The sequence below is a fragment of the Plodia interpunctella genome, chromosome 3 (assembly GCF_027563975.2).
Source record: "Plodia interpunctella isolate USDA-ARS_2022_Savannah chromosome 3, ilPloInte3.2, whole genome shotgun sequence".
NCBI classification, from domain to species: domain Eukaryota; kingdom Metazoa; phylum Arthropoda; class Insecta; order Lepidoptera; family Pyralidae; genus Plodia; species Plodia interpunctella.
The window spans coordinates 8574983-8596895 of record NC_071296.1 but is presented as its reverse complement, the minus strand read 5'-3'; the positions used below and the strand labels follow the sequence as shown (position 1 = coordinate 8596895).

General features: G+C 35.1%; 1 protein-coding gene across 7 annotated transcripts in view; it reads right to left on the bottom strand.

Moving 5' to 3' along the window:
• The window catches only part of LOC128683548 (uncharacterized protein), a 227020-nt gene that overhangs the window by 79040 nt on the left and 126067 nt on the right, over positions 1-21913 (bottom strand). For all 7 annotated transcript variants that reach the window (XM_053769275.2, XM_053769274.1, XM_053769277.1 and 4 more), the window contains exon 3: positions 20755-20794. In XM_053769275.2, the coding sequence (XP_053625250.1) occupies positions 20755-20794 (40 nt within the window). The remainder of the gene's footprint in view (positions 1-20754; positions 20795-21913) is intronic.

Sequence of the window (21913 nt, the reverse complement as noted above, 5' to 3'; positions counted from 1 at the left end):
AAGCCTAAATGAAGTTTAATTTTGTTACAAGATTTCGTAAAGTTTAAAACTTGGCAAAATGATAATGATAAATCGAAACAATAAAATGTCTTTTTTCTCCTAGAAAATAATCATACTAGATCTAAACAGGCGCAGCGCTTTTGCTTCTTATGTTATTTTTCAAAAAATCTATTCTTATAATACATTATAACCATAATAATGTTTTAACTTGTTTCGGTATTTAGAATATCGCATCTACTAAACCGCAGCTTTAGCAACTTAGGGAGAAAGCCAGCGAATATAAAAATGCCTGAAGATTTACAGGCTTCGAAGAGAGATAGCGTTTACAGATTTTGGCTGCATTGTGGGCGTCGGTTAAACGTAGGTCCATGAAATATAACCTCTCACCTTTCAGGAAAATAAAGGTGAACGTATTGTATATTTATTCAACGTAATTTTAAGATACATGTATAAAATCAGTACATAGAGATAAAATACTATGTACAGTACTAATTTATGTATATATTATAGGTACCTATTGTGAAAATGAGCAATGTCATGCTTAGCCAGACATAAGACCGTATTGGCTATTAATATCTGCACAAACGTCGAGCCTGAATTGTCAACAACTCATCAGCTGTCATTATGTTCATTGCCATAGGCCTTACCTAAAAACCGCCATTTTCATTCGGTTTTCATAGATTGCAGGCATAATACAAAGTTTATAAAATAAAAAGATAGTAGGTGAGTCTTAGAAAAAAACTTCTTAACAACGGAATTCTAAAATTCTCCTTGGCAAGATTACAAACGTGGGGTAAGAAATCTGTTTGTATCTCACATTCCGGTCCAGCGAGCGATTTAAATCTCTTAAGCCCGGCGCGAGTGCCCAGGCGCCACTGCAGCTCACAAATCTTTCATAATCTCAAGAGATCCCGCGAGGGGCGTTTTTCATAGTGTGCCCGCGGCCGCGGTAGCGGAAGAAACTATTTTGAAAAAGGAATTCGTTTTAACTTTTTTTAATTTCGTGTATTTGTTGCCAGTGACATTTTGTTTTGTACCAAAAGCTTGATTGTATTTGAATTAAGACCCGATTTGATTTAACAAATTGGAATTTTGAAAATTGCTTACTAATCTTTTAACCAACATTCTCTGACTACCTCCAATTCTTAATATTACAATATTTAACTTCTGAGTATTATTAAAAAATAAATTTAAAATAATATTAAACACAAATAAATTTTAATCAAGCGCAAAATCATCAACGCGACTTTAATTTTATTTCTGGGCATCGTATCATATATTTATACCGGCAATATGGCGACTCAGGTACGGTCCGTATTCATAAGCAAATACAAGCAGGGGACCCCATAATTTTCGGTTTGCATTTTTCCATCGCAACCGCGAACTCGATTCCGGCTCCCAGGGGCTAGCGGCCTCAAAAATATTAATGAAAATTTTTACATAAATTTATTCGACAGAGGGGCCCACGCGTCGCTCGAGAGTCGATGGGCCCTCAGTCCTGTTTTTTATTTATTAATTTAATGGTATTTTCGGTCTAATTACCTGACTGAGGTATAATTCATTGGCTTTGTGTAGTATTTGTGGCCGTGTGTGGATAATATTGGACGTTCCGTTTCAGGGACGGTTTTATAAATAAATATTTATTTTTGTTTATTAGAATATATGGAAGGTGTGGCGGAGACTAAAGGGAAATCATACAAGGGTTGGTGATATACGAGTGAGGATTTTAATTATATAAAATTGTATAGCAGTGAAAATAGATAAAAAGAAAATTCAAACTCATAAAGATTCTTAAAACGCATATAAATACGTATAAAATTTATATATTATTTAGATTCATGTTATTTATAAAGATTTTTGTGTGCATATATAGAAAGCAGCGTTGTAGCTAAAGAATAAAATAGTGCTGTGTTTTCAAAGAAAGGCTTTGCCCATTATTATATTCAACATATATAAAATGAATACGGATCCAAAACATTTATTGACATTTAGAAAAAAAGAAATCTGTTTAAAGATCAATACAGACGAAGCAATAATTTACTCCCCAAACCACCCACTCCACATCAGCGTGCAATACCCTAAACCCTATATTGGACTTACTATAAAAAGCAAAGCATTCTTGGCTTAACCCTTCACTTCGGCTTCAAAAGAACAAACGCAATATATCGGGGTTGGGCTTAATTTGCCGCTGAACTTTAATGCGGACCCTAGCGGATGCTCTAAATTACTCTGCGATATTTTTAACGCGCGGAATGCACCCGTTTCGGGTTACGCGAACAATATTAGCAGGATTGTTGGACGTTTACGGGTTAAGAAGCCGAGTGGTCAATACGGTGAATTAAATTTTATCGTGTTTTCGAAATATTTCTCAAGACATTTATAATGAAACAAATCGGTTTTTAACAGTAAATTGACTTAGCGTATATTTTAAATGTACTGAATATAAAATAGTAGAATGTTATATATTTTATACATGACAGGAAATTATCCGAAAAACATTTGTGTTTTATTAACATAGGCGTGACATCATCATCGTTACGTACGCCGAAAATTATGATGGTGATCATCATTTTCGGCGTACATAACCCACTGCTGGGTGTAGGTCCCCTTTTTTCGCGTTCCTACAATCCTCTGCCAGTCTCATGCATCACTATCCGGTGGTAGGTACTTACGATTTATATTTTGTGAATATTTAAAATGTCATTTATAAAATTGATTTTGTTTTTCAAAATATTTTTCAATCTACATGAACATTTTTTACATACAAATGAAAATCAAACGCTGAGGGTGCTTAATTCGTAACGCTGAGATTTTTTTCTGCAAATGATTTCCATCTTAAGGGGACACCGGCTTCTTGGCCTGTTTGCCTCGTCTGTGTTTGTTGTTGTTTAATGAAATTATCGGTTTACCAGCAAATGAACAATGATTCGCTCTCGGTCAAAAAGGGGGTGTTTTTGTTTTCGAGGAAGGTGGTCTGCTTTGTGGGCTCGTCGTACTTAATCAATTATGATCGATTCGCTAATTCGTGCGAAGGGGATTTAGATTATTGTGTTTTAGAATGTAATGAACATTTTAATGGAATGGAAATTAATGAATTTAAAATGCATTTGTTTGTTTACAATACAAAAAGAGCACTTCAGTGTATTATTCTTCGTCATCACACGCTTCGTACTTTATAAATTACGTACTTACAAAGAAAAGTTTTAATAAAAATGTGAATTACATATTCTCATTTTCAACTCAGAAAATAAGATCAAAAATGTGGCACACAGAACAAAATATAGGACAATGAAGACAAACAACCGTAAACAGTGTCACACGTAAGGGAGCGACACCTCTGGCGCAATTAGGACAACCCATGAAAAGAACGATGTCGAGCCTCACACTAATGGTCTTTCCACTTAATTATATAAAGTGCTTAAGTAAATGATACCTAATTCCTGCTTACTTCGCCGTGAACAAGAGGTGTGACTTTTCACCATTGTCGGCGTCTGTCACTGCCATTTCCGCACTCGACAATTCTTTCTTTGTTGCCTTTTGCCTCAAAGAAGTCTTTCTTTTTCTTTTTCATCCGGCGCGTGCAATTGTCACCCCAGCCAGTGTTTGTTGATTAAATACCGCTGTCAAAATTAGTTAATTTATCCTTCCTGCGTTTTCTTTTTTTGAGTTTTTTGATTCATCAGAATGATTAGGAACGACACTGTGATTGTTATGTGTGGTTTCTCAAAACAAGGATGTTTGAGGTCAGGAGTAACTCCTTACGGAAATGTAAGGATTTTCGGATTCGGATTGATTTCGGATTTCCGTAAGGAGTTACTCCTATTCAATGGAATAGTATGAAACATTACTAGTACCTACTTCGGTAATGATTTGGATTTGTAATAAGATCACTTTTTATATAATAAGTTTTATTGAGAAATTAAGTCAATAAGAGAATATTTTCAATCTACATATATTAGAACCAAGTTTTCAATTTTCCAATAATACTCCCCATTCATTATAATTTTGCATTATTTTGATGTGGCTGTCAAATATTTTGATTCTAAATTTTTTTTATCCGTGTCGTCGGCGTGTCGGGGCAAATTTACATTTAAATAGAACATCTGCCTTCAGGTCGACCCCCTTAAGGTTCCATAGAGTTTTTCTTACCCGCTAATTTGTAAATCGTTTCGTAATATCGAAAAATTAAAATGCTGATGTCATATTTTGTTTGCCATTTATATGCTAATGCTAACGTGGAAGTTTGAAGGGATGCGCTTTGATTAAAATATCAATAGGTAATTTACTAGGAGCCAATTTAAGACGTTCGTACTATAAGCGTAAACGTCGATTTGTAAGACATGATAGACATACTAATCAGTCTTCGGGAAGATTTAACTAAAATCAAAAACAAATTGTTCTTTGCTTGTTGTGAGCGTTCTACATACATTTTGACTGTACAAGAACACAATTAATTGACAATTTTATTATATGTTTTGGAAACCAAAAGCGTTAGAATTATTTGTTTCCGGTTAAATTTTTTTAAATATATGTGTTAGCCCCAAAGTGTGTGCGAGACTTGTGTTAGTATACTAATGGCTGCTTATATGTATTTTATTAAAGTTTTATTGTTATGATATTATTAATTTAAATTTGATACATATATCAACAGCGTGATAGTCAGTGATCCCACTTTTAAAACTCAATCTCAATTTACATCACTTTTAAGAATTTTGAATATTGTATAATCAATAATATCGTATTGTATAATTGTATGGAATGTATTAGTGTCTTCAAGAATGCTATTACAATGCAAAATTTTGTTCAGAATAACGCTCTGACGTGGTTTAATCTTGCAGCTCATCCCATTTCTCTCGACGTAACACCACTGCAATTATTTGTAAGACGGAAGGGTTGAGAGGGCAATAAAGCTAATGCCGCAATATTCCTAAATTAAGAGCTCGAGGCCCAGTAAATATTATTTTTTTATGTTAATAATCGGGAGATTGCGTTAATAAAGCCTTACATCTCGTAATTAGTCCGCCATTGTCTGCAAGGCGGCAGAGCGGAAAGCTACGGGTGAATTGAAATCATTTCGCCGAATGGCTTGTCTGTCCGTTTTTAATTTTAAAATATTAAATTTGGAACGTCATTTATTTTAATTTCATATCAAAGAAAATATGCAGTTTTAACATTGTGTCATCGTGATACAGAATCGCTACGATGGTGCTACGACGTGCTACAATGGTGCTACGACGTGCTACAGTTTTGCTACTAAGTGCTGCGCGTTTACTATGAACTTTGTAAAAAAGCTTTTCGATTCTAGTAAAGTTGGTTTGCTGTACATTTTAATGATAGTTATTCGTTAATATAACAACACAATATATAGATATCATTACAATTTATTTTTGCGTGCAATAATGTTTTTTAAAATAAAGATCCAGTACCGCTGGATAAGAGTAGAAAATTCTATTAGATCTAGACCTATCCTCTTTATATCACTGAACCAGCGAAGTAAAAATACTTGTAGACATCTTTATTAATTTGTTTGAAATGCAAACAATCAACAACCTTTTGCTTGGAGCCGCGAAGTCATTGTTCAAGTATTAACATATACGTAGCTAATCTAACCGCAGCGTCATTGTCTACGCAACAGTGGGTCCATTAATTAATAAATTAAACAGCACTCTTGATTCCGCCACTGTTCTTAGCTACAAGGAGTTAAGAAGCAAATGGCATAACAAGCAATATATCTAAGGTAAACTTCTCCTTGAATTTATACATCTGAATTTATATGAGTAGTTTATTGTATTTAAGGTATTTAGGTATTTATTAAACGAAACAGTTTTAATTTCTTTTATGTGTACATTTGAAAGTTTAAAAAGAATATATGTTTGTAATGAATCACAAATATACTGAAAAAAGTGATGATAAAAATGATGATTTTATTAGATTTATTTTGGATATGTAAATAAATGTAATTTTTGTAGAATTATTTGTAATATTTCATAATGACGACAGATTTGGATGTTCCCAATGTAGATTTAAATTCCAATGGTATTTAGACCGTTTGTCTTTTAAAGCCAATTCATTTTATTTATTAGTACTTATTACGATTTATTACAGAAAAACGAATACATTTTTGATTTTCTGAAATCAATCATCTAATTAAAGTGTGTGACTCTTGTTGGCGGACTTCCATCCATCGCTCTCTCTCCTTATCTAATTGTTGTAAAAATAATTTAAAATTCAATTTATAAATATTTAAATTCCATTAGGTACCACGCTCCTTGCTTGAGCCGCGTAGAAAATATTTGCCGTGTATAAATTCACGCGGCGTGTTGAAGAAAACCCTTCAACGCCGGCCCGTCTTTATAGCTCTATTTGTGTATTTTAATTACTGTCATTATATGCTAATGACTACCATCCCTTTTTCTTATCCTTCCAAATGGGTTATATCTATGTAGCGCAGTTTTGTCGACTCATTTTGAAGATTTAAATAATAATAACCGAGTTGGAAGGATTGCGCCTTAATTTTTTTCGTCTGTCTTGATTAATTGTTCCATGCTGCCGGAGATTTGAACGGCAATTTGTTTTGTGTTATTAACTTGACGGGAAGTCGTTTGACGGCTTGGAAAATTTGATTCGTTTCATTATTTTCTATTGCATTGATCATTTTTGTCAGATCTCAAGAAATTAACTAACGAGATAATTATATTCTACAATATTTTAGAATTTATAAATTATTTAGCTTTGCTTTGCATTTATAGTGATTTTTTTACTGTTACTAATGTAATTAGAATACTAAACATTAGCAAAAATAATAGTGGGACTGTTATTGGAATGTTACAAAGTTGTTAAATAAAACTTTATTAAAAGTATGATGTTTCAGTGAGTTTGAAAAATAGAATTAAAATATTCAGGTGCCGAAGGAAATATATTTCGAACAGCCAACATAAAATCCGAACAAAAAACAATGAGAGAATACGCCGGAAGGCTGCAAACGGGGAATCGAAACGATGTAATGTGAGACAAATATAGCTACATCGTGAGAAAACATACTCGGGAAGAGTGCAGAGATGCAAATCGCGCGTCTTAACGACACACATTCTCATTCCCTCGAGAATCTGGAATTCTTTTACATAATCATGTGTTGAAAATATAACAGCTTTCGAAGGGGCCGACAGAGTTGAGAGCGGAAATAATGCCGCGTATTTAGCATAATCTACAGCTGATTTGTGAGTATTGTCTGTGCTGCGAGGTTTTTATGAAGTAGGTTTTCTGAGTGCAGGTAATTTGTTAGATTTATGACGCGCATTTACATAAATATCAAGTGTATAGTTTTGGCTGGTAAGATTCTGTGCCGGAGCTTTGTTTATGTGTTTTCGAGATCTAGGTTGTTCCACCCGTGCTCTAAATTTCGGTGGTGAAACATGATTGTCTAATAATCCATATTTTTGTAGTAATGATATCAGAAAGGTACCTACTGTGTTCTTGTGACAGTGAAAATTCATGAGGATTTCCCATTTTTGGATTGGATTCCACGAAATAAAATGATAAGTAGGTTGCTAAGTTTAACTCAGATGGAATGCATGTATGAATATTTCAATACATTTACTTGGCGGATTCTAAAATCTGCTTCACGTTGCTACTTTACAAAATGCAAAAAAGGCTTTACATAATATGCAGCGTAATCATTTTACTTATATATTAAGGGAAAACGTTGATGTTTTAGTGTTTGTGGGTTTGTCAAGTACATACTATGTGTTAAGTTTGATTTACATTTTTATATGTTCAAAATACGCAGACATATCTCAAAGACGACACTGTTTCAAATATCGCTTTAGAGTTTGAAGTTATAAAATATATTTTGTAAAATATCTGTTTCATTTCTTTGTTTTTCTCTGATATTAAAAATGAAATAATATACCCGAATATTGGCATATTCGGGTGTATCATTGAATTCCAATAACCATAGCAATTTATCCCCTCGTCATTTTCTTATGAAACATCGATTATTTCAACCTTATGAGGAATATGTCGCATCGATGCTCCACGAATACGAAATGAACCAGTTAAGGCGCTGTCCTCGTCAACCGCAGCCGTTAAGGCGACGTGCGCACATTAGACGTCGCCAGCACACACCCGACACACCCAAATTGACATTCAATCAGCGCGCGACATTGTTTCCCTATCAATCCTTATTGGGATTTGCCACACGCTCCGATATTCCGCCATCAAATTGCAATTTGTTTATGAAAATTTATTGTATTCGCCATTACCGGATTCTTTTCCTACGGGAGCGACCCCGCGGAACGAAATCACCTTATTCAATTCCCTTTTTGCATACATCACACACGGCGTCTTCAGGGGAGTTTTTGTCTGAACATGCGAATCGCGTTTGGGCCCGTGTTCGCGTCTTATTAGTCTGGATTGCATAAAGGTTTTTCGCTGATCGCCCCCCGGCTGTATTTGCGCTGCACATCTCAGTCTTGTTTGCGTCTGTAAGACATATTGGATATTGTCTACGCTCTACCCGTTTTGGGTTTACATTAAATACTATATGAAGTTTCAAAGTAATTCAAAATCGATTGATCAATGAGGTTACCTGTTCCATGTTTTATTTTTAAGTTTTATTGAACGAACACAAAGACGAAAATTATCACTAAAATACCTAAGAGACAAAATATATAGTATATAAATAAGGCGACGGTGATGATACGGGACGGTTCACTTTGTACGGTTGTCAATATATATATATATCTATATCTATATACTACATATATATCTATAATTATATGTCAATCAATCTCAGTGAACCGTCCCGTATCGTCACCGTCGCCTTAAACCAAATCATTTATCAACCGAATTAGCATGTTCGAGCGAAGCGTGCGATATGACAACACTTCCCTTCTGTTTCGCGGATTTGGGAAAAGAATTGTCGCATATATCACAGTTAATAGGGTGAGGAGAGAGCACTACTTATGCCTAATGCGACATGGAAGCCCGCCACGAATGCTCATACATTTTCAGACGCGCTTTCCGAAGCCAATAAATATGTGTGTGAGCCAAAAACACACGTATTCGAGGAAAATATGATGCAAAGCTGAGAGCAAATCCATAATTCAATTGGCATTGATTTCTTGAGTAGGATTTTATGGGTATAAAGATACTGGGTGTTGTATTCGGTAAATCTTTATTTAGAAAATCGATAGAATTACATACATGTCTTTTTAGCTTGATAAATTAATTTGAAATTTTCGTAAAAAAATAATGCAAGTACTGCAATGATGTAAAAAATATTTATTAACTTTTATTAGATTAATAAATTATTTTTCACATTGAATATATGAGATATAAATTACAAATATTTTGTTCGAAAACTGAAAATTGAAGACTGAAGTGTCGAAAAAGTTAAACACATTCGAGACCCATTCTATTATCATTTACAAGACACACGTGCAGCTACACACCTGTACATAAAAAATAAGACTAACTCTTCATCTTCGACATCTTCAAGACATAACAGTAAAGCGATGACGGTGTTGTAAACACCACAAAATGTTGCTCCGTAAAAACCAAGTACGGCGGTAAACATGGACAGGCGATGTCACCGGCGAAAGGCAGCTGAGGGGATCTGAGACTAATTTCTTATTTATATTATGAGCAATGCCGTAGGGTTATTACTATAAATCTGCAAGATGTAAAACTGTTTCTAGCTATAAACTATATTACTTAGCAACCTTATCGCAATTTTATTCCATACAGATGTTAGTTTAACTTATGTATATCGATTTTAAATAACAACATTCAAAAGTTGTTTATACGAGTAGTTATGGCGGTGCTATGCTTTGGAAATTATGTCTTGAGTCTGAAATCAGAGTCCAGTTGAGGTTTCCTTTTTGCTGAGCTGGGACGTTAATGACGTTTCTTGAGGATCATTTAACTTTGATACTCAATTACATATAAAACTGATTTTGTACAAATTTTTCAATATATAACCGTACATTTACAGTCATTTTCGGCCTAACTCGAGTTGTGAAAGTAGCCACTTGTACGCATTTAGCACACACATGGCCCGGGTCGGGCGCGAAGGAGTTTTGACTTGCAAAGCAACCCCGAGATTTTTCCGGGGGCGGTAATGACGGCTTGATGTGTTCCGGCTGTCTTGGAATGGAGGAAGTTTTTCTATTTTTATTATAATTTATTTTATTTATTGAATAAAAAATAATTTAGTCTACTAGCAAGCCAATCACATCAATCCATTCTACTAGCAAGCACTTAACAATCCCTCATGTACACATAGCCAAAAACAATGGAACCCGATGGCTTCATTGGTGGAATTGAAATAAAAATTGAGTGACAGGTTACTAGCCAATCGCCTGAGAATATATTCTACATATAAATCATCATCAACTATCTCATTATCCATTATTGTGCTTACATTATCAATTATAAATATTATTATGCTAAATATATATAATTGTTTTCTCTATTTATATTGATACATAAAAATACCTCAAGTTTTCTTGTGTATATGGATAAAACGTATCTACAAGCATCGCTAAACAAAAATGTTATTGACTATCATTGCATAATAGCTATTTGTAAGTCCTCCTAACATTGTGCTATTCATATCGTACACAAACGGGACTTCTCATTAAGCATTCAAATATCATTTCCTCATATGCGAAGGAAACAGGATTGTCACAATACGCATTGTTCCAGATCTCATAACGCTTGTGGCCTTTTGACTCGGCATTTCCATACAGAATAATGCTAGAAAATATGGAAATTACGTAATTTACACTTCTGGTATTAAACTTTATCGTAAATATCTAGTGGATTGAAATCATCTCTGTAAATATAAAAATAAAAAAGATAAAAATCTATCGTAAATGATTTTGATTTGTTAACGTGATTTGTTTTAAGGACAGTCTCGTGTCATGTACATTACTTTTTTCAAGAAAACTGTTGTTGAAGTTCCACCACTTTGGATGAACGGATTGTTTGAGCAATTTATGAGGTTCCTGAGGTAAAAATGGAGGCTGAAATTAATTTTAAACAAAGTGCATATATCACATTCTGGACGTGCATTATTTTGTCAAAATACAAAACGGTGTAACATAAAGCCGGCTCCACACTTGGCTAGCTCGCAGGCGCGCACCTTTGATGCGCGTATGATTGCCCGCGCCGCGACACATTCGATCTATATTGTTGTCTTTTTCAAGTTTCGTAATAAGGGATGAGGGTGTATTAAAGCCTTTTATCCGGCTCGTCACGCCAGCCCGTGGGGTTGGGAAGGGTTTAAGGTGAGCAAACATTAGCTCTTTTACATTTTTGCAATTTCATCGACGAACCTTGACTGTTTGCAGAAGCGAGTTCCAGAGTTGAAGGTGTCACAACTTCTAATGTTTTTAAAAGGGTTTGGGAAAATAAACGAGTTTTTAATGTTTAGTTATGCAAAGGTGTGGGTAAAGTTAAGGTGCCTATTAAGGCGATACTAGGCCCGAGGCCAAGTCTCGCGCCGCAACTGCAAATCTTGGCTCTCTCTGGAACATTCCGGGAGCTGTAGCTCGGATTAAACGACGCAGTATATTCACCAATTACAGCAGATTCCGGCGGCAGTCGCAGGTAGACTGCATGTTTCAGAACCAGATAATATTCACTGCTACGGGAAAACGAGACTGTTTTTGGGGGCTAATTTACATTGAGTATAGGAACGGAACACGTTTAATTGAGCATGTGCAATGCAAATAATTGCTTTTACTCTAGTAACTCATTGTATTATCGACTTAGTTAGTTGGCAAATAAATTAATATGAAATTATCTTTTATCTTTAAATTGGCGTTTCCTCTACATAAAAAAGAAAACAATAAATAAAATTGTTGAATTTCAAAATTTAGTATAACTCTTAGCTTGCTTCAAAATTAAAATATAATAAAACCGGTCAAGTGACAGTTGAACTCGCGTGAAAAGGATTACGTACAATATAGAATTGTTATGGGTTTTCCTATGTTTTTTTTTTCTAATTTTAGGCTCAGTAGTTTGATCAGGGGACGTCAGCAACGCCAGGTGTGTCACGCGTTTGAACTTCATATGAGTTTTATATTTATTATATCTTTTTTATTAAATTTAAACATTTTTTTTTAATAAGAACAACAGCGCGACTTATTTAGCGCATATTAATGCTTGGTGCAGCGTTAATTGTGTAGTGTTAAGAAAAGACAGTGCGCCGCGGGCGGCCGGGATTCAGAAATTGCACAAAACAAAGTATGCTTAGAATGAAAGCTTGATTATTTCGTCAGAATTTATTATTCTGGCCAGTACCTAAATAATTATAAAATCTTGATTTATCTGTGTTAGTCGGAAGTTCGCTAAAACGTAACTGCTTAGTCAATAAAAATAATTCATTGTAATTGTATTTATAGGTACATGAGATTTTTCTCATTGGATGAATCTGAAATGAAAAGGATTGACTGCTGGCAACATATATAGTGTTTGTTGCCATGTTTATTGCAGATATCGTCACCGCCATTTGATGCCAGGGTCGGGTTGGTCTATTATTATACAAGTATATAAAATAACTCCATGTTGCACCGTGCATTTGCTGATTTTATTCCCGTGGCCGGTGTGTATCAACCTTAAGTAAATAGTATATTTGCGTGTCAATTCTAAGCTCTCAGTATTTTGTGGGAATAGCTCATAATTCACTTGTAATCTGAATCTGCATCCTGCGCGTGATACCGCGATCGCGACACCGCGGTAATAATTAACTGCGTCTGGAACCACCTTTATCTGTATTTCGACTAATTTACTGTTGTATATAGTTGTATGATGACCTAGAAAATGTTTAGGCGACGTACAATTTAGTAGTAGACTTGTGTTTTTAGTAACGTTAACTGCAGTAGTATTTATTTTCCTGAATCTTGAACGAGGAAGAAGCTTCCTGTGCAAGAAGTTAAATCAATCCATCTTCACCAATAAGAAAAGCTAATATAACTACCAAGTCCAGGTGTCGTTTCATGGACTACGTTGTTCATATTTCTAAGATAATATTGCAGAGTAGAAGAAGCCTAATATCACACGATATACAGTTAAATTGACCTGCAAAAACCCATTAGATAGCGCGTTTGAACTCAAAAGTCGAAACAACCGCCATTAACGCACCCGCGCGGTATTTAGCACATTATTCAAAAAGCACGTGAGGCACGAAGCCCTTAAAATTACACACGAAACAGTGCTCTTTACCAACTTTCCCATAAGAGCCCATTATTTACGTACCCACCGTACCATTAAGATTCTCCACATATCTTCGAAAGGCGTTATGGTAATTATGGGTCGCCATTTTATCTCGAGTCTTCGCGATTAGAAGCGAGGCTTCGCTTCGCTGCACGTAGAAATAACAAGTCCACGAAGTTAGTTCGTTTCTGAGAGCGTCTCAAATTAATTCGGATGGAAGATATCGGGCTGCGAGATAGCGCAGGGCTGTTTCAATACCCTTATCTTGGCACAAAGACAGCGAGAATGTGAAACATATTTGTATAAATTCTGGAAAGAAAAAGTTAGTTATGTAATTTTTCTGGAAAATATTAGTGAGTAAATTTTCTTTAAGATAGAATTTTATCTAATCAAATCAATTTATAAAATTAAAGTTATAACTTTTGCAATAGAGTATAAAATACTAATTGCAGTACTAGAAATATCAAAATCTAAATCAAACCTACTGGCCAAGAAAGATATAACAAGATTCTACGCTTTGTTTTTTGTCATAATGGTTTTTCAATACGACTAAACAATTACTATATATTACATTTAGGCGCGTAAATTTCAATCGTTTAGGCAGCCCTATTTCTTCCGCACCATTTATTGTTCGTGTGGTGCGGATATCGGTAGGGTAAAGAATATCAAGATGTACCCGGCTAGCAAATGAGCTCGCGACTTATCTGCGTTATGTGGGTTAGGGTTAATTTTCTTACATGAGCAATTTGGAGATACGGCCCAACTTACATTTGTTACGAGCTCCGATGAATATTGTCTGTTTCGTTGGGTTTATTTAAATTTTCAGTAATTTTCGAAAATAAGACTTCTCATTAATAATCGATATTAGATCAATGAATTTTGCAGTGTTGGTATGAATTATTGACTTATATAAAACTTATTTTTTTAGATGTATGTATGGCAGAGACGAAAATTCGGTCCCTACTCGAGTTTCATTTTTTTACTTAACTGTCTTAAGGTAAATATTATAATATTAATGACGTATTGCATAATACGTAAATACCTTATAATATTTACTTCGATTTTTCATTGCAGGATTTTTTTGGCATTATTAGTTGTGTAAAATATAAGTACTTTAAAATAAACAAATATATTTTAGTACACCGAGTTTATTTCAGACTTTTCTAAACGATGCAGCTGATGAATTCTCAGACTGTAGAAACTAATGAAACAAACGTGCAAAAACACGCTCATAACTATCACGAAACGTGAAATACTTAAATATTCGTTAAGATTTCGTCTAGACAAAAGGAAAATATGGTAACGTCTGCTGAATGAATGCGGTGGCGCGCAAACATCCATCCATGGCAAACAGCGGTTCGTATTAGGGAATGAAATTAAGTCTCAAGTGCAATCTAGTCATTGCATTTCACATTGTGCTCGTGGGTATGTGAGGCGATATACTTGTGTATACGGTGTCTGTCAAGCGCAATTGATTTAACATGTGAGATTAATGGGCGTAATTGAGGTTTGGTTTCTTTTTGACCGAGCCATAGTAGAAGGCCATTCATCCTTCAACGAGATTTCAATAAGATAATTATATAATTTTACATATCTTATAAATGATTCTGTACTTCGTTTAAATTAACTTGAATTTTTGATAGTGAACAATCTGCGAACCAATGAATGAAAATACCAAGACAGAACAAATGAATCTTTATATCTAATATATAGAAAATCTTGATTTGTTGTGTGTAGGCTCTGAATCTAATTAAATACGATCAAGCTCAAATATTAATTCGTTAACCCATCAAAGAGGCAAATAAAACTCAAACCCGCACATTCTCTAGTCTGTAGTTCATCTTCCATAAAGCTGTGTACACAAACGTTTGCGGCACATGGTAGGTGCGATATCAAAGGGCTAGTTCACACAGGTTGCGGGCGTCAAAAGGTTTGACCGAGAGGCGTTTGGCCGCGCCCAACCCGCAAGGCAGGCCCAAACGACCACTGGGTTTTCCTGAATGCCGGTTTTACCTTTGAGGTTCGATCATTGTTGCTGTCTTGTTAACAGTTTGTATCGCGTGTAAGGTTTTGAATACGCATATTAAAATTGTTGGAATATATTTTATCTATTATGATGGCTGGTACTATTTTGAGCAATGGTTGTTTACATGATAAATTCGAATGTTTTTATTGTTTGGTTTTTTGTCAATAAAAAACTTTTTAGTTCCCATTACAAGATTTAGTCTAGTGATTAAATATGTTTAGATTTTTTTTATAACATATCCAAAGAGTGCGATATTTAAAGTTATTTACACTTAAGTTTTTAATATGTATGTCAGGTTTATCTACCCAAGAGTGTATATGAGACTTGACGTAGGCTTCTTTTAATCCTTTCTAACGATGGGCTAGCTACCCATGCTTTGCTCTAGGTTAATTCTATCAATTTCGTAAGGAAAACATATTACATTTAACCATACTATAGTAACCAACAAATAAATATAATTAAGATTAACATTAATTTCAGGTCTTCATAATGATTACATTTTCACTACAAAGCAAGAGTACATTACCCGTCGACAGGCACACAGACTAACAGACGCAAAGGATCTGCGAACTAGCTGTTTACGTGCGGACCAGCAAACACCAGTAAACGCCTTTGCCTCGCCTCTTGTTTGGACTGGACCGGCACGAACGTGTACAATTAGCCCTAGATGTCTCACCTGACTACCAACCTTATTAAGCAACTGAGATTATAATGCTATTGCAATTTCAACTCTATCTATCAATAGATAAGATATAGAAATATTTTTGGAATGGCTGTTATTTTGTTGTCGTCTGAACGCCCGGTGTCGCCTTTTGAGGACTGTTGAGTGTTAGCCAGCAATGGCTAATTTGCGACTATTTAATACATAGTATTCCAAACGTATTTCATTTCAAAGATTGGTAACCATACAGTGACTTCGTATTCTAAAAATGCACGGTTAAATAAAACAAAATTCTAAACAGGATTCATATTTCCATGCTGCCCTCTCAAAAGCCCTCAATCACTTTCGCAATGTTGACTTCTCGAAATGGTGCTCTCGACTCGACATGATCATAATACGTGCAACCCTTCTACATCCATAACCCGGCAACAAATCTTGGCGTTCGGCATCTTTATAACTCGAGTAGGAAGATCCTTTAACCCGACGTAATGGGTAGGTTTACTGGTAGACCGTCGTAAAGTGTCCCGTGTAGTGGGGCCGTGCCCCTCGGAAATTTCACGAACTATTTGCCCCGCACTAGCCCTCGGCTTTTTTGCTCGGATTTTGTGCTCACCTTTATCGTTATTGTGTCCGCTCGGCTTCATAAAGGACGGCGGTTCACTATTAAGACCTCATAACCGTGGGAAAATTTCCTCGTGCAAATATTTGAGGGCATTTAGAGGATGGCTGACGTAAAAAAATCTGATATATTTTATTGTGTTCTGTTTTTTACTAAATTAGAAGGAAATAGAACTGTACTGCCGGAGATTTTTATAGTCAGGTTTTACAGTCTATAAAATTATTTTAAAACCCTTTATCCCTTCTAATTTAGGCTATTGTAAGTATTCTATTGTCATACTATTTTATAAATATTTCTGATACATAGAGGTATATTTAAAATATTTATTTTGATATTTCAGCAGCCTTACTACCTTGTATACATATATCAAATTCGGGATACGTAAGTAAACTATATTTATGTCAATCATATTATTAATTTTATGTATGAAAAGCTAATGAGATACTTATTTCCCCTCATAGATTACTATAGTAACTAAAAAGTGTTCAGTCATTCAGATGTCAACAAATTGACCGAAGTCAATACATAGTATGTAATGGGCATAATAATTAACCGCTGGTGGTTGCGGTGAAGCCGGCAGTGCGATACTAGAAACATTTTTTTCATACTCTGTCATATTTGCCAGTTTTTTTTTGTCATGAGTTCTAAACATATGATCAAAAGCATTAATTATATGTTTAATTATATTTTGAACGAAAATAAAAACCTTTCAGATAAAACAAATATTTTTTGGAAACCATTCCGGAAAGTCGCAAATTCATCCTAATTTCCCAAAAAGCGACCACCCAATCGAGGTGTCAATAAATCGCGCGGTCAATCGGACGCAATGGGCGTGATAATGTCCAGCCCGGTGTGTCGGCGGACCACGCCACCGGACAGTCATTGAATGATAATTGCCGCACGCGCTCTATAGGAATTAAACGGATACACGGCCTCAACATAACACTGGCGGTACTAGATGTGATATTTAATTTTTTACTTTGTGAGTTTTGAGCTAAATTCAAAATATGTAGTTTGGTATATTTTGTAGTTTTGAAACAAGAATAAATGAATGACATCTTTGAATCTTACATATAAACTTGTCAGAATAGGTGTTTTTAATTAAAATATATACGTGTAGAGTGGTTTGAAAATTGTCTCAAATTTTAATTTCATTACAATACCTATTCATCGTGACTCTTATAGTATCAAAAATAAAGAGACATTATATTTTGTCTTCATAATCACAATGAGTCAGAACCAGTGAGCTAGCTAAATTTAATTCAGCTAGCTTATCTGGCTCTAGTAGGTATACCTCTAATTTGAATACTTCTAAAAAAGATTATCTTTAAAACTTAACTTCTTCATGAACCGATCTTCACCTTTGCCACTAATTTCATATTATATTGAATGTAAGAAATATTTGTCACTGCTGTAAATTCAATATCCATGTAGCAATCACGGCGCGGCGGGCCTGCACGCGGGCTCAGATAAACGCATGCGAGCGGGTCGGCGCGCGCGCCACAGGTGGCGAATAACATTTTTCAGGCCCATGATGCCGCAGCTTAATTCGAGGAGCCAGTGGAAACCGTGGGAACGCTTTTGTATCCGTCCGTGAAGGGTTTATTTTATTTATCCGATACGCTAATCGATTTTGTGTCGATTCAATGAGTTTCCAGCTCGTGAATCATTGATTCGCGCACTGGATAGAAGTGAGTGACTTTTTTATTTTATTAATGTGCCCAGGTAGTAATTGTACGATATTCAGAAAGAAACTAAGTTGATTGATAGACTTTATCTAATCAGTTGAACGTAGTTTGATATTTCTAAGTACATCAGACAGTGCAGTGTTGTAAATTGTACTGTGAATGTTTGTAGACCATGCTTAGAAAATATCGTTGACTATGCTACGAAATGTCGTAGATCGTGCTACGAAGTTTAGTTGACAGTGCTACGAAGTTTCGTAGATTATGCTACAAAATGTCGTAGACCGTGCTACGGAGTTTAGTTGATAGTGCTACGAATTGTCGTAGAATGTGCTACGAAATATAATATAACTGCTTCGAATAACTTTTGGTGTGTTTTGATGTGATATTTTAAAAACTGGTTGATGAATTTACCAAAGGCAAGTGAAATTATTATTTACGAGTCAGGTAAAGTTACAAGCAACTATTGTCCTAAGTGCTAACTAAGTAAACATAAAAATAAACAACTCTTACAAAATATTTTAACAAAATATAATAAAGTTAACTCCGATACGGGACCGCCAACAACCTTTCGTATAAAGAGCGTACGCCACACCTGTCATTCGTCGCCGCATATTAGCTATTCATCTCGACAGGGGGCGCGTTATAATTATTGCTCACGTGACAAATTGTCGAAAAGCCTTCGTGCTGTAACAATTTGATACAATTTTCTACGGTTACCCGCACGGATTTGCATATGCGGGGCCGCTATGCAAATATTTTTTTACACCGTTCACTGCGCCGTTTACCCTACGGAAAAGGAAACACTTTGGGTGCGCATTTTAAAAAGATTTACGCGCGTTGTCGGATCATTAAGTGCGGAACTAATTTGCTTACCTTTGTAATGTGTTAAGCATTGTCCCGGATAATTGCTAGGGTAAAAGTCCCCGTAACGTGATATGCAGATTTTTGCTATTGGTTTTTCCGAGGATTATTTCTGCGAATTGTCATTTGTGAAAATTTATTTGCGAATAAAGTTTATTATATATATAAATTGTTTATAACTAAACTTTTGCGAATTCAACATTTGTACTGTTCTATTTATCTTAATGATTTATGAGGATCAATGACATAAATCTTTTCACATAATCATGTGAAAAGATCATCAATCAATCGATTGGCATGATTTTTATATTACTTTGGTATTTAAATTTGTTAAATACGTCTCAAGTTCTTCTTTCACAAAATTTATCTAAAAATTACTACGTCCATATTGATTTTATACTCAACTTCTCAATATCACCGATCCGTATAAAAAAAATTCACATCATCAACGAGAACGTTTTTAAAAGTCCTACCATTTGGCGAAGCGTGAAAAACAAACGGAATAAAATGCGGTGCAACGTGGACAAATAAATCTCTATGGCCTCTCGTAACATTTTAATCTCCATCGTCAACTTCAAGGGCGCAACTTCTCAACGATATCGCGCATGTGGGAATCTTTGGTATTAAATTTTCTTTGTTTTCCTCCGAGCTCTTGGCGTTATTAAATTTCCTTGTGTTTTTTAACACAGCCGTATCATTAGATTGAGGTCTTCCGTCGAGAGGAAATTGTGGGCGAGGGAGGGCGAACACCGAAACATATTGAAAAAATAAAATCCTGGCTACTTATTGCTGGATGTCTTGAGAGATGCTCTACTTTGTTTGGTGAATGAAATGGTTCGTTAGTCAAATATTTTTTAATATAGTATATAAATACAATAATCAAATTTACTGTAAATTTTATTGCTTAAGTTTTTGCTATTATATTACGTACTTGATTATTTATTTTTTATTACTGGTATATTAAAAGAACTTTATTCACAAATCCTCAGATTAAAAATTCAAAAATCTTATATAAAAATGAAAAATAAAATAAAAGTCGATTTTTCGAGACTTTGAAGAGAGCAAAAACAAAAACATCTAACCTCGTTTCTTTGCACAACCACAAAGTTGAACAAAAACGCGAAAAAAAAATTAATCTGGCAAATTCAACCGCAAAGTAGAGCAACTTCCGACTGCTAACCGCAAAGAAAGACGTTTGAAGTGGCTTCGTAATAAGTATGGCCGCGACATTCCTCCGGTTTGGGGAAATTCACCTTAAATATACATATTACATTACGTGAAATTGCCCATTTTTTCCACTCTCCACCCTACCAATTAGGGCCTGTGTATAAATATTGCATAGCGCTCATTAATGTGTGTGTTCGCTTTTACTACATATTTTTACGGCACCTTTTGGACGGATGCAAGGAGTCGACTCGTGGGAGGCGATGAATAATTAATGTTAGGGACTTTTTGTTGTGTACTTTTGCGAGCAAATATTGCTAAATTGAAGTCACCTGTGTATTGGCAATAATATTGGCAACATTATTCAAGGATGGTTTAAGGAGTTTCCTTTTCATAATATCTTTATTTAATTTTATAAAATCGCATCGCATACAAAGTATAATAACAATTTAATAACATGACATTTTATAAATGATTATTTCAAATTTACAATAACAATTATTGAGTCACTAACCTTGATCCGCTGGCGAAGGAATACGCTGTCGTAAAGATGCCTGAAACAAAAGACAGCGCAAATAAATTTAAATTCGAAAGTATAAAGTACGTCTTATTTACGGTAATCAATCAAAAGCGACACAAATCGTCGTTTATTAAAATTCATTTATCAACACCCAATTTTTCGAACACGGAATGGAAATTAAAATATGGCGCATTTGACTGATTGGAAAACCCTCCAAGATTGCATTTCGACAATTAACGCATTAGACATTTTCTGCATAAAGCCCCACTCTTAATTAAGGGTGCCTTAAAAATTGAGTAGGAAATCAAGTAGCGAATCGGCTGGGGCAGGGCCGGATCTAGTGAATGGCCTGTAATATTTTAGTTTGCTTGAAACAAAAACGTCTCCCGAGGGGTTGAAGTGAAGAGCTGTCACGTAGACACAATAAGCCTTTTAATTCGATTCGTCAGGACGGACTCAGTACAAAGGGCCGGAGTTATCATTCAATGGGGCACTTCTACCTTTTCTTATTACTTTGCTTCGGTTTTCTGTGAGGTGGACCCGGGGCGTTCACACTAGGTGATTTGGTGAAGAGAGTGGAGTCAAATACAATAGAAAAAACCATTTATTGCACACAATTTACAATTAATCTAATACAGAAAATTTATAGATATAATTATACATAAAATATATTTATATTTATTTTATTAAATAGAAGATGAACGTAAACCTGCTCGGTCTATTTGGAAATATATTAAAATTAGCGCTGCGCCCGCGACTTCGTTCGTGTCAAATAAAAGGCAGCGTTATCGGGAAGTATATTTATATGCCAAATTTCATCAAAGTCTAGTAGCTTTTTTTTACGAACAATAATATAAATCTCTCTCTGTGTTGTGCTCTATAATATGATATATAAAGTATCTATCGTAATGAGGGCCTTGTAAAAGTGGTGTAGTGTGAGCCTCGCCTCGCACTTGATCCCGCAGCGTGCCCCGACTACTGAGCGTCGGCTAACGGCTTTATTTGTTGCCACCACTCTTTTAAACTACCCGCAAATGCACGTCATATTAACCTTGTTGGGATCTTAATTACGTGATTGTTTTAACAACAACTTAGGAGTGCTACAAAATAACAATAGGAAAACTGATAGTTACTTACGAATATCGATATTCGT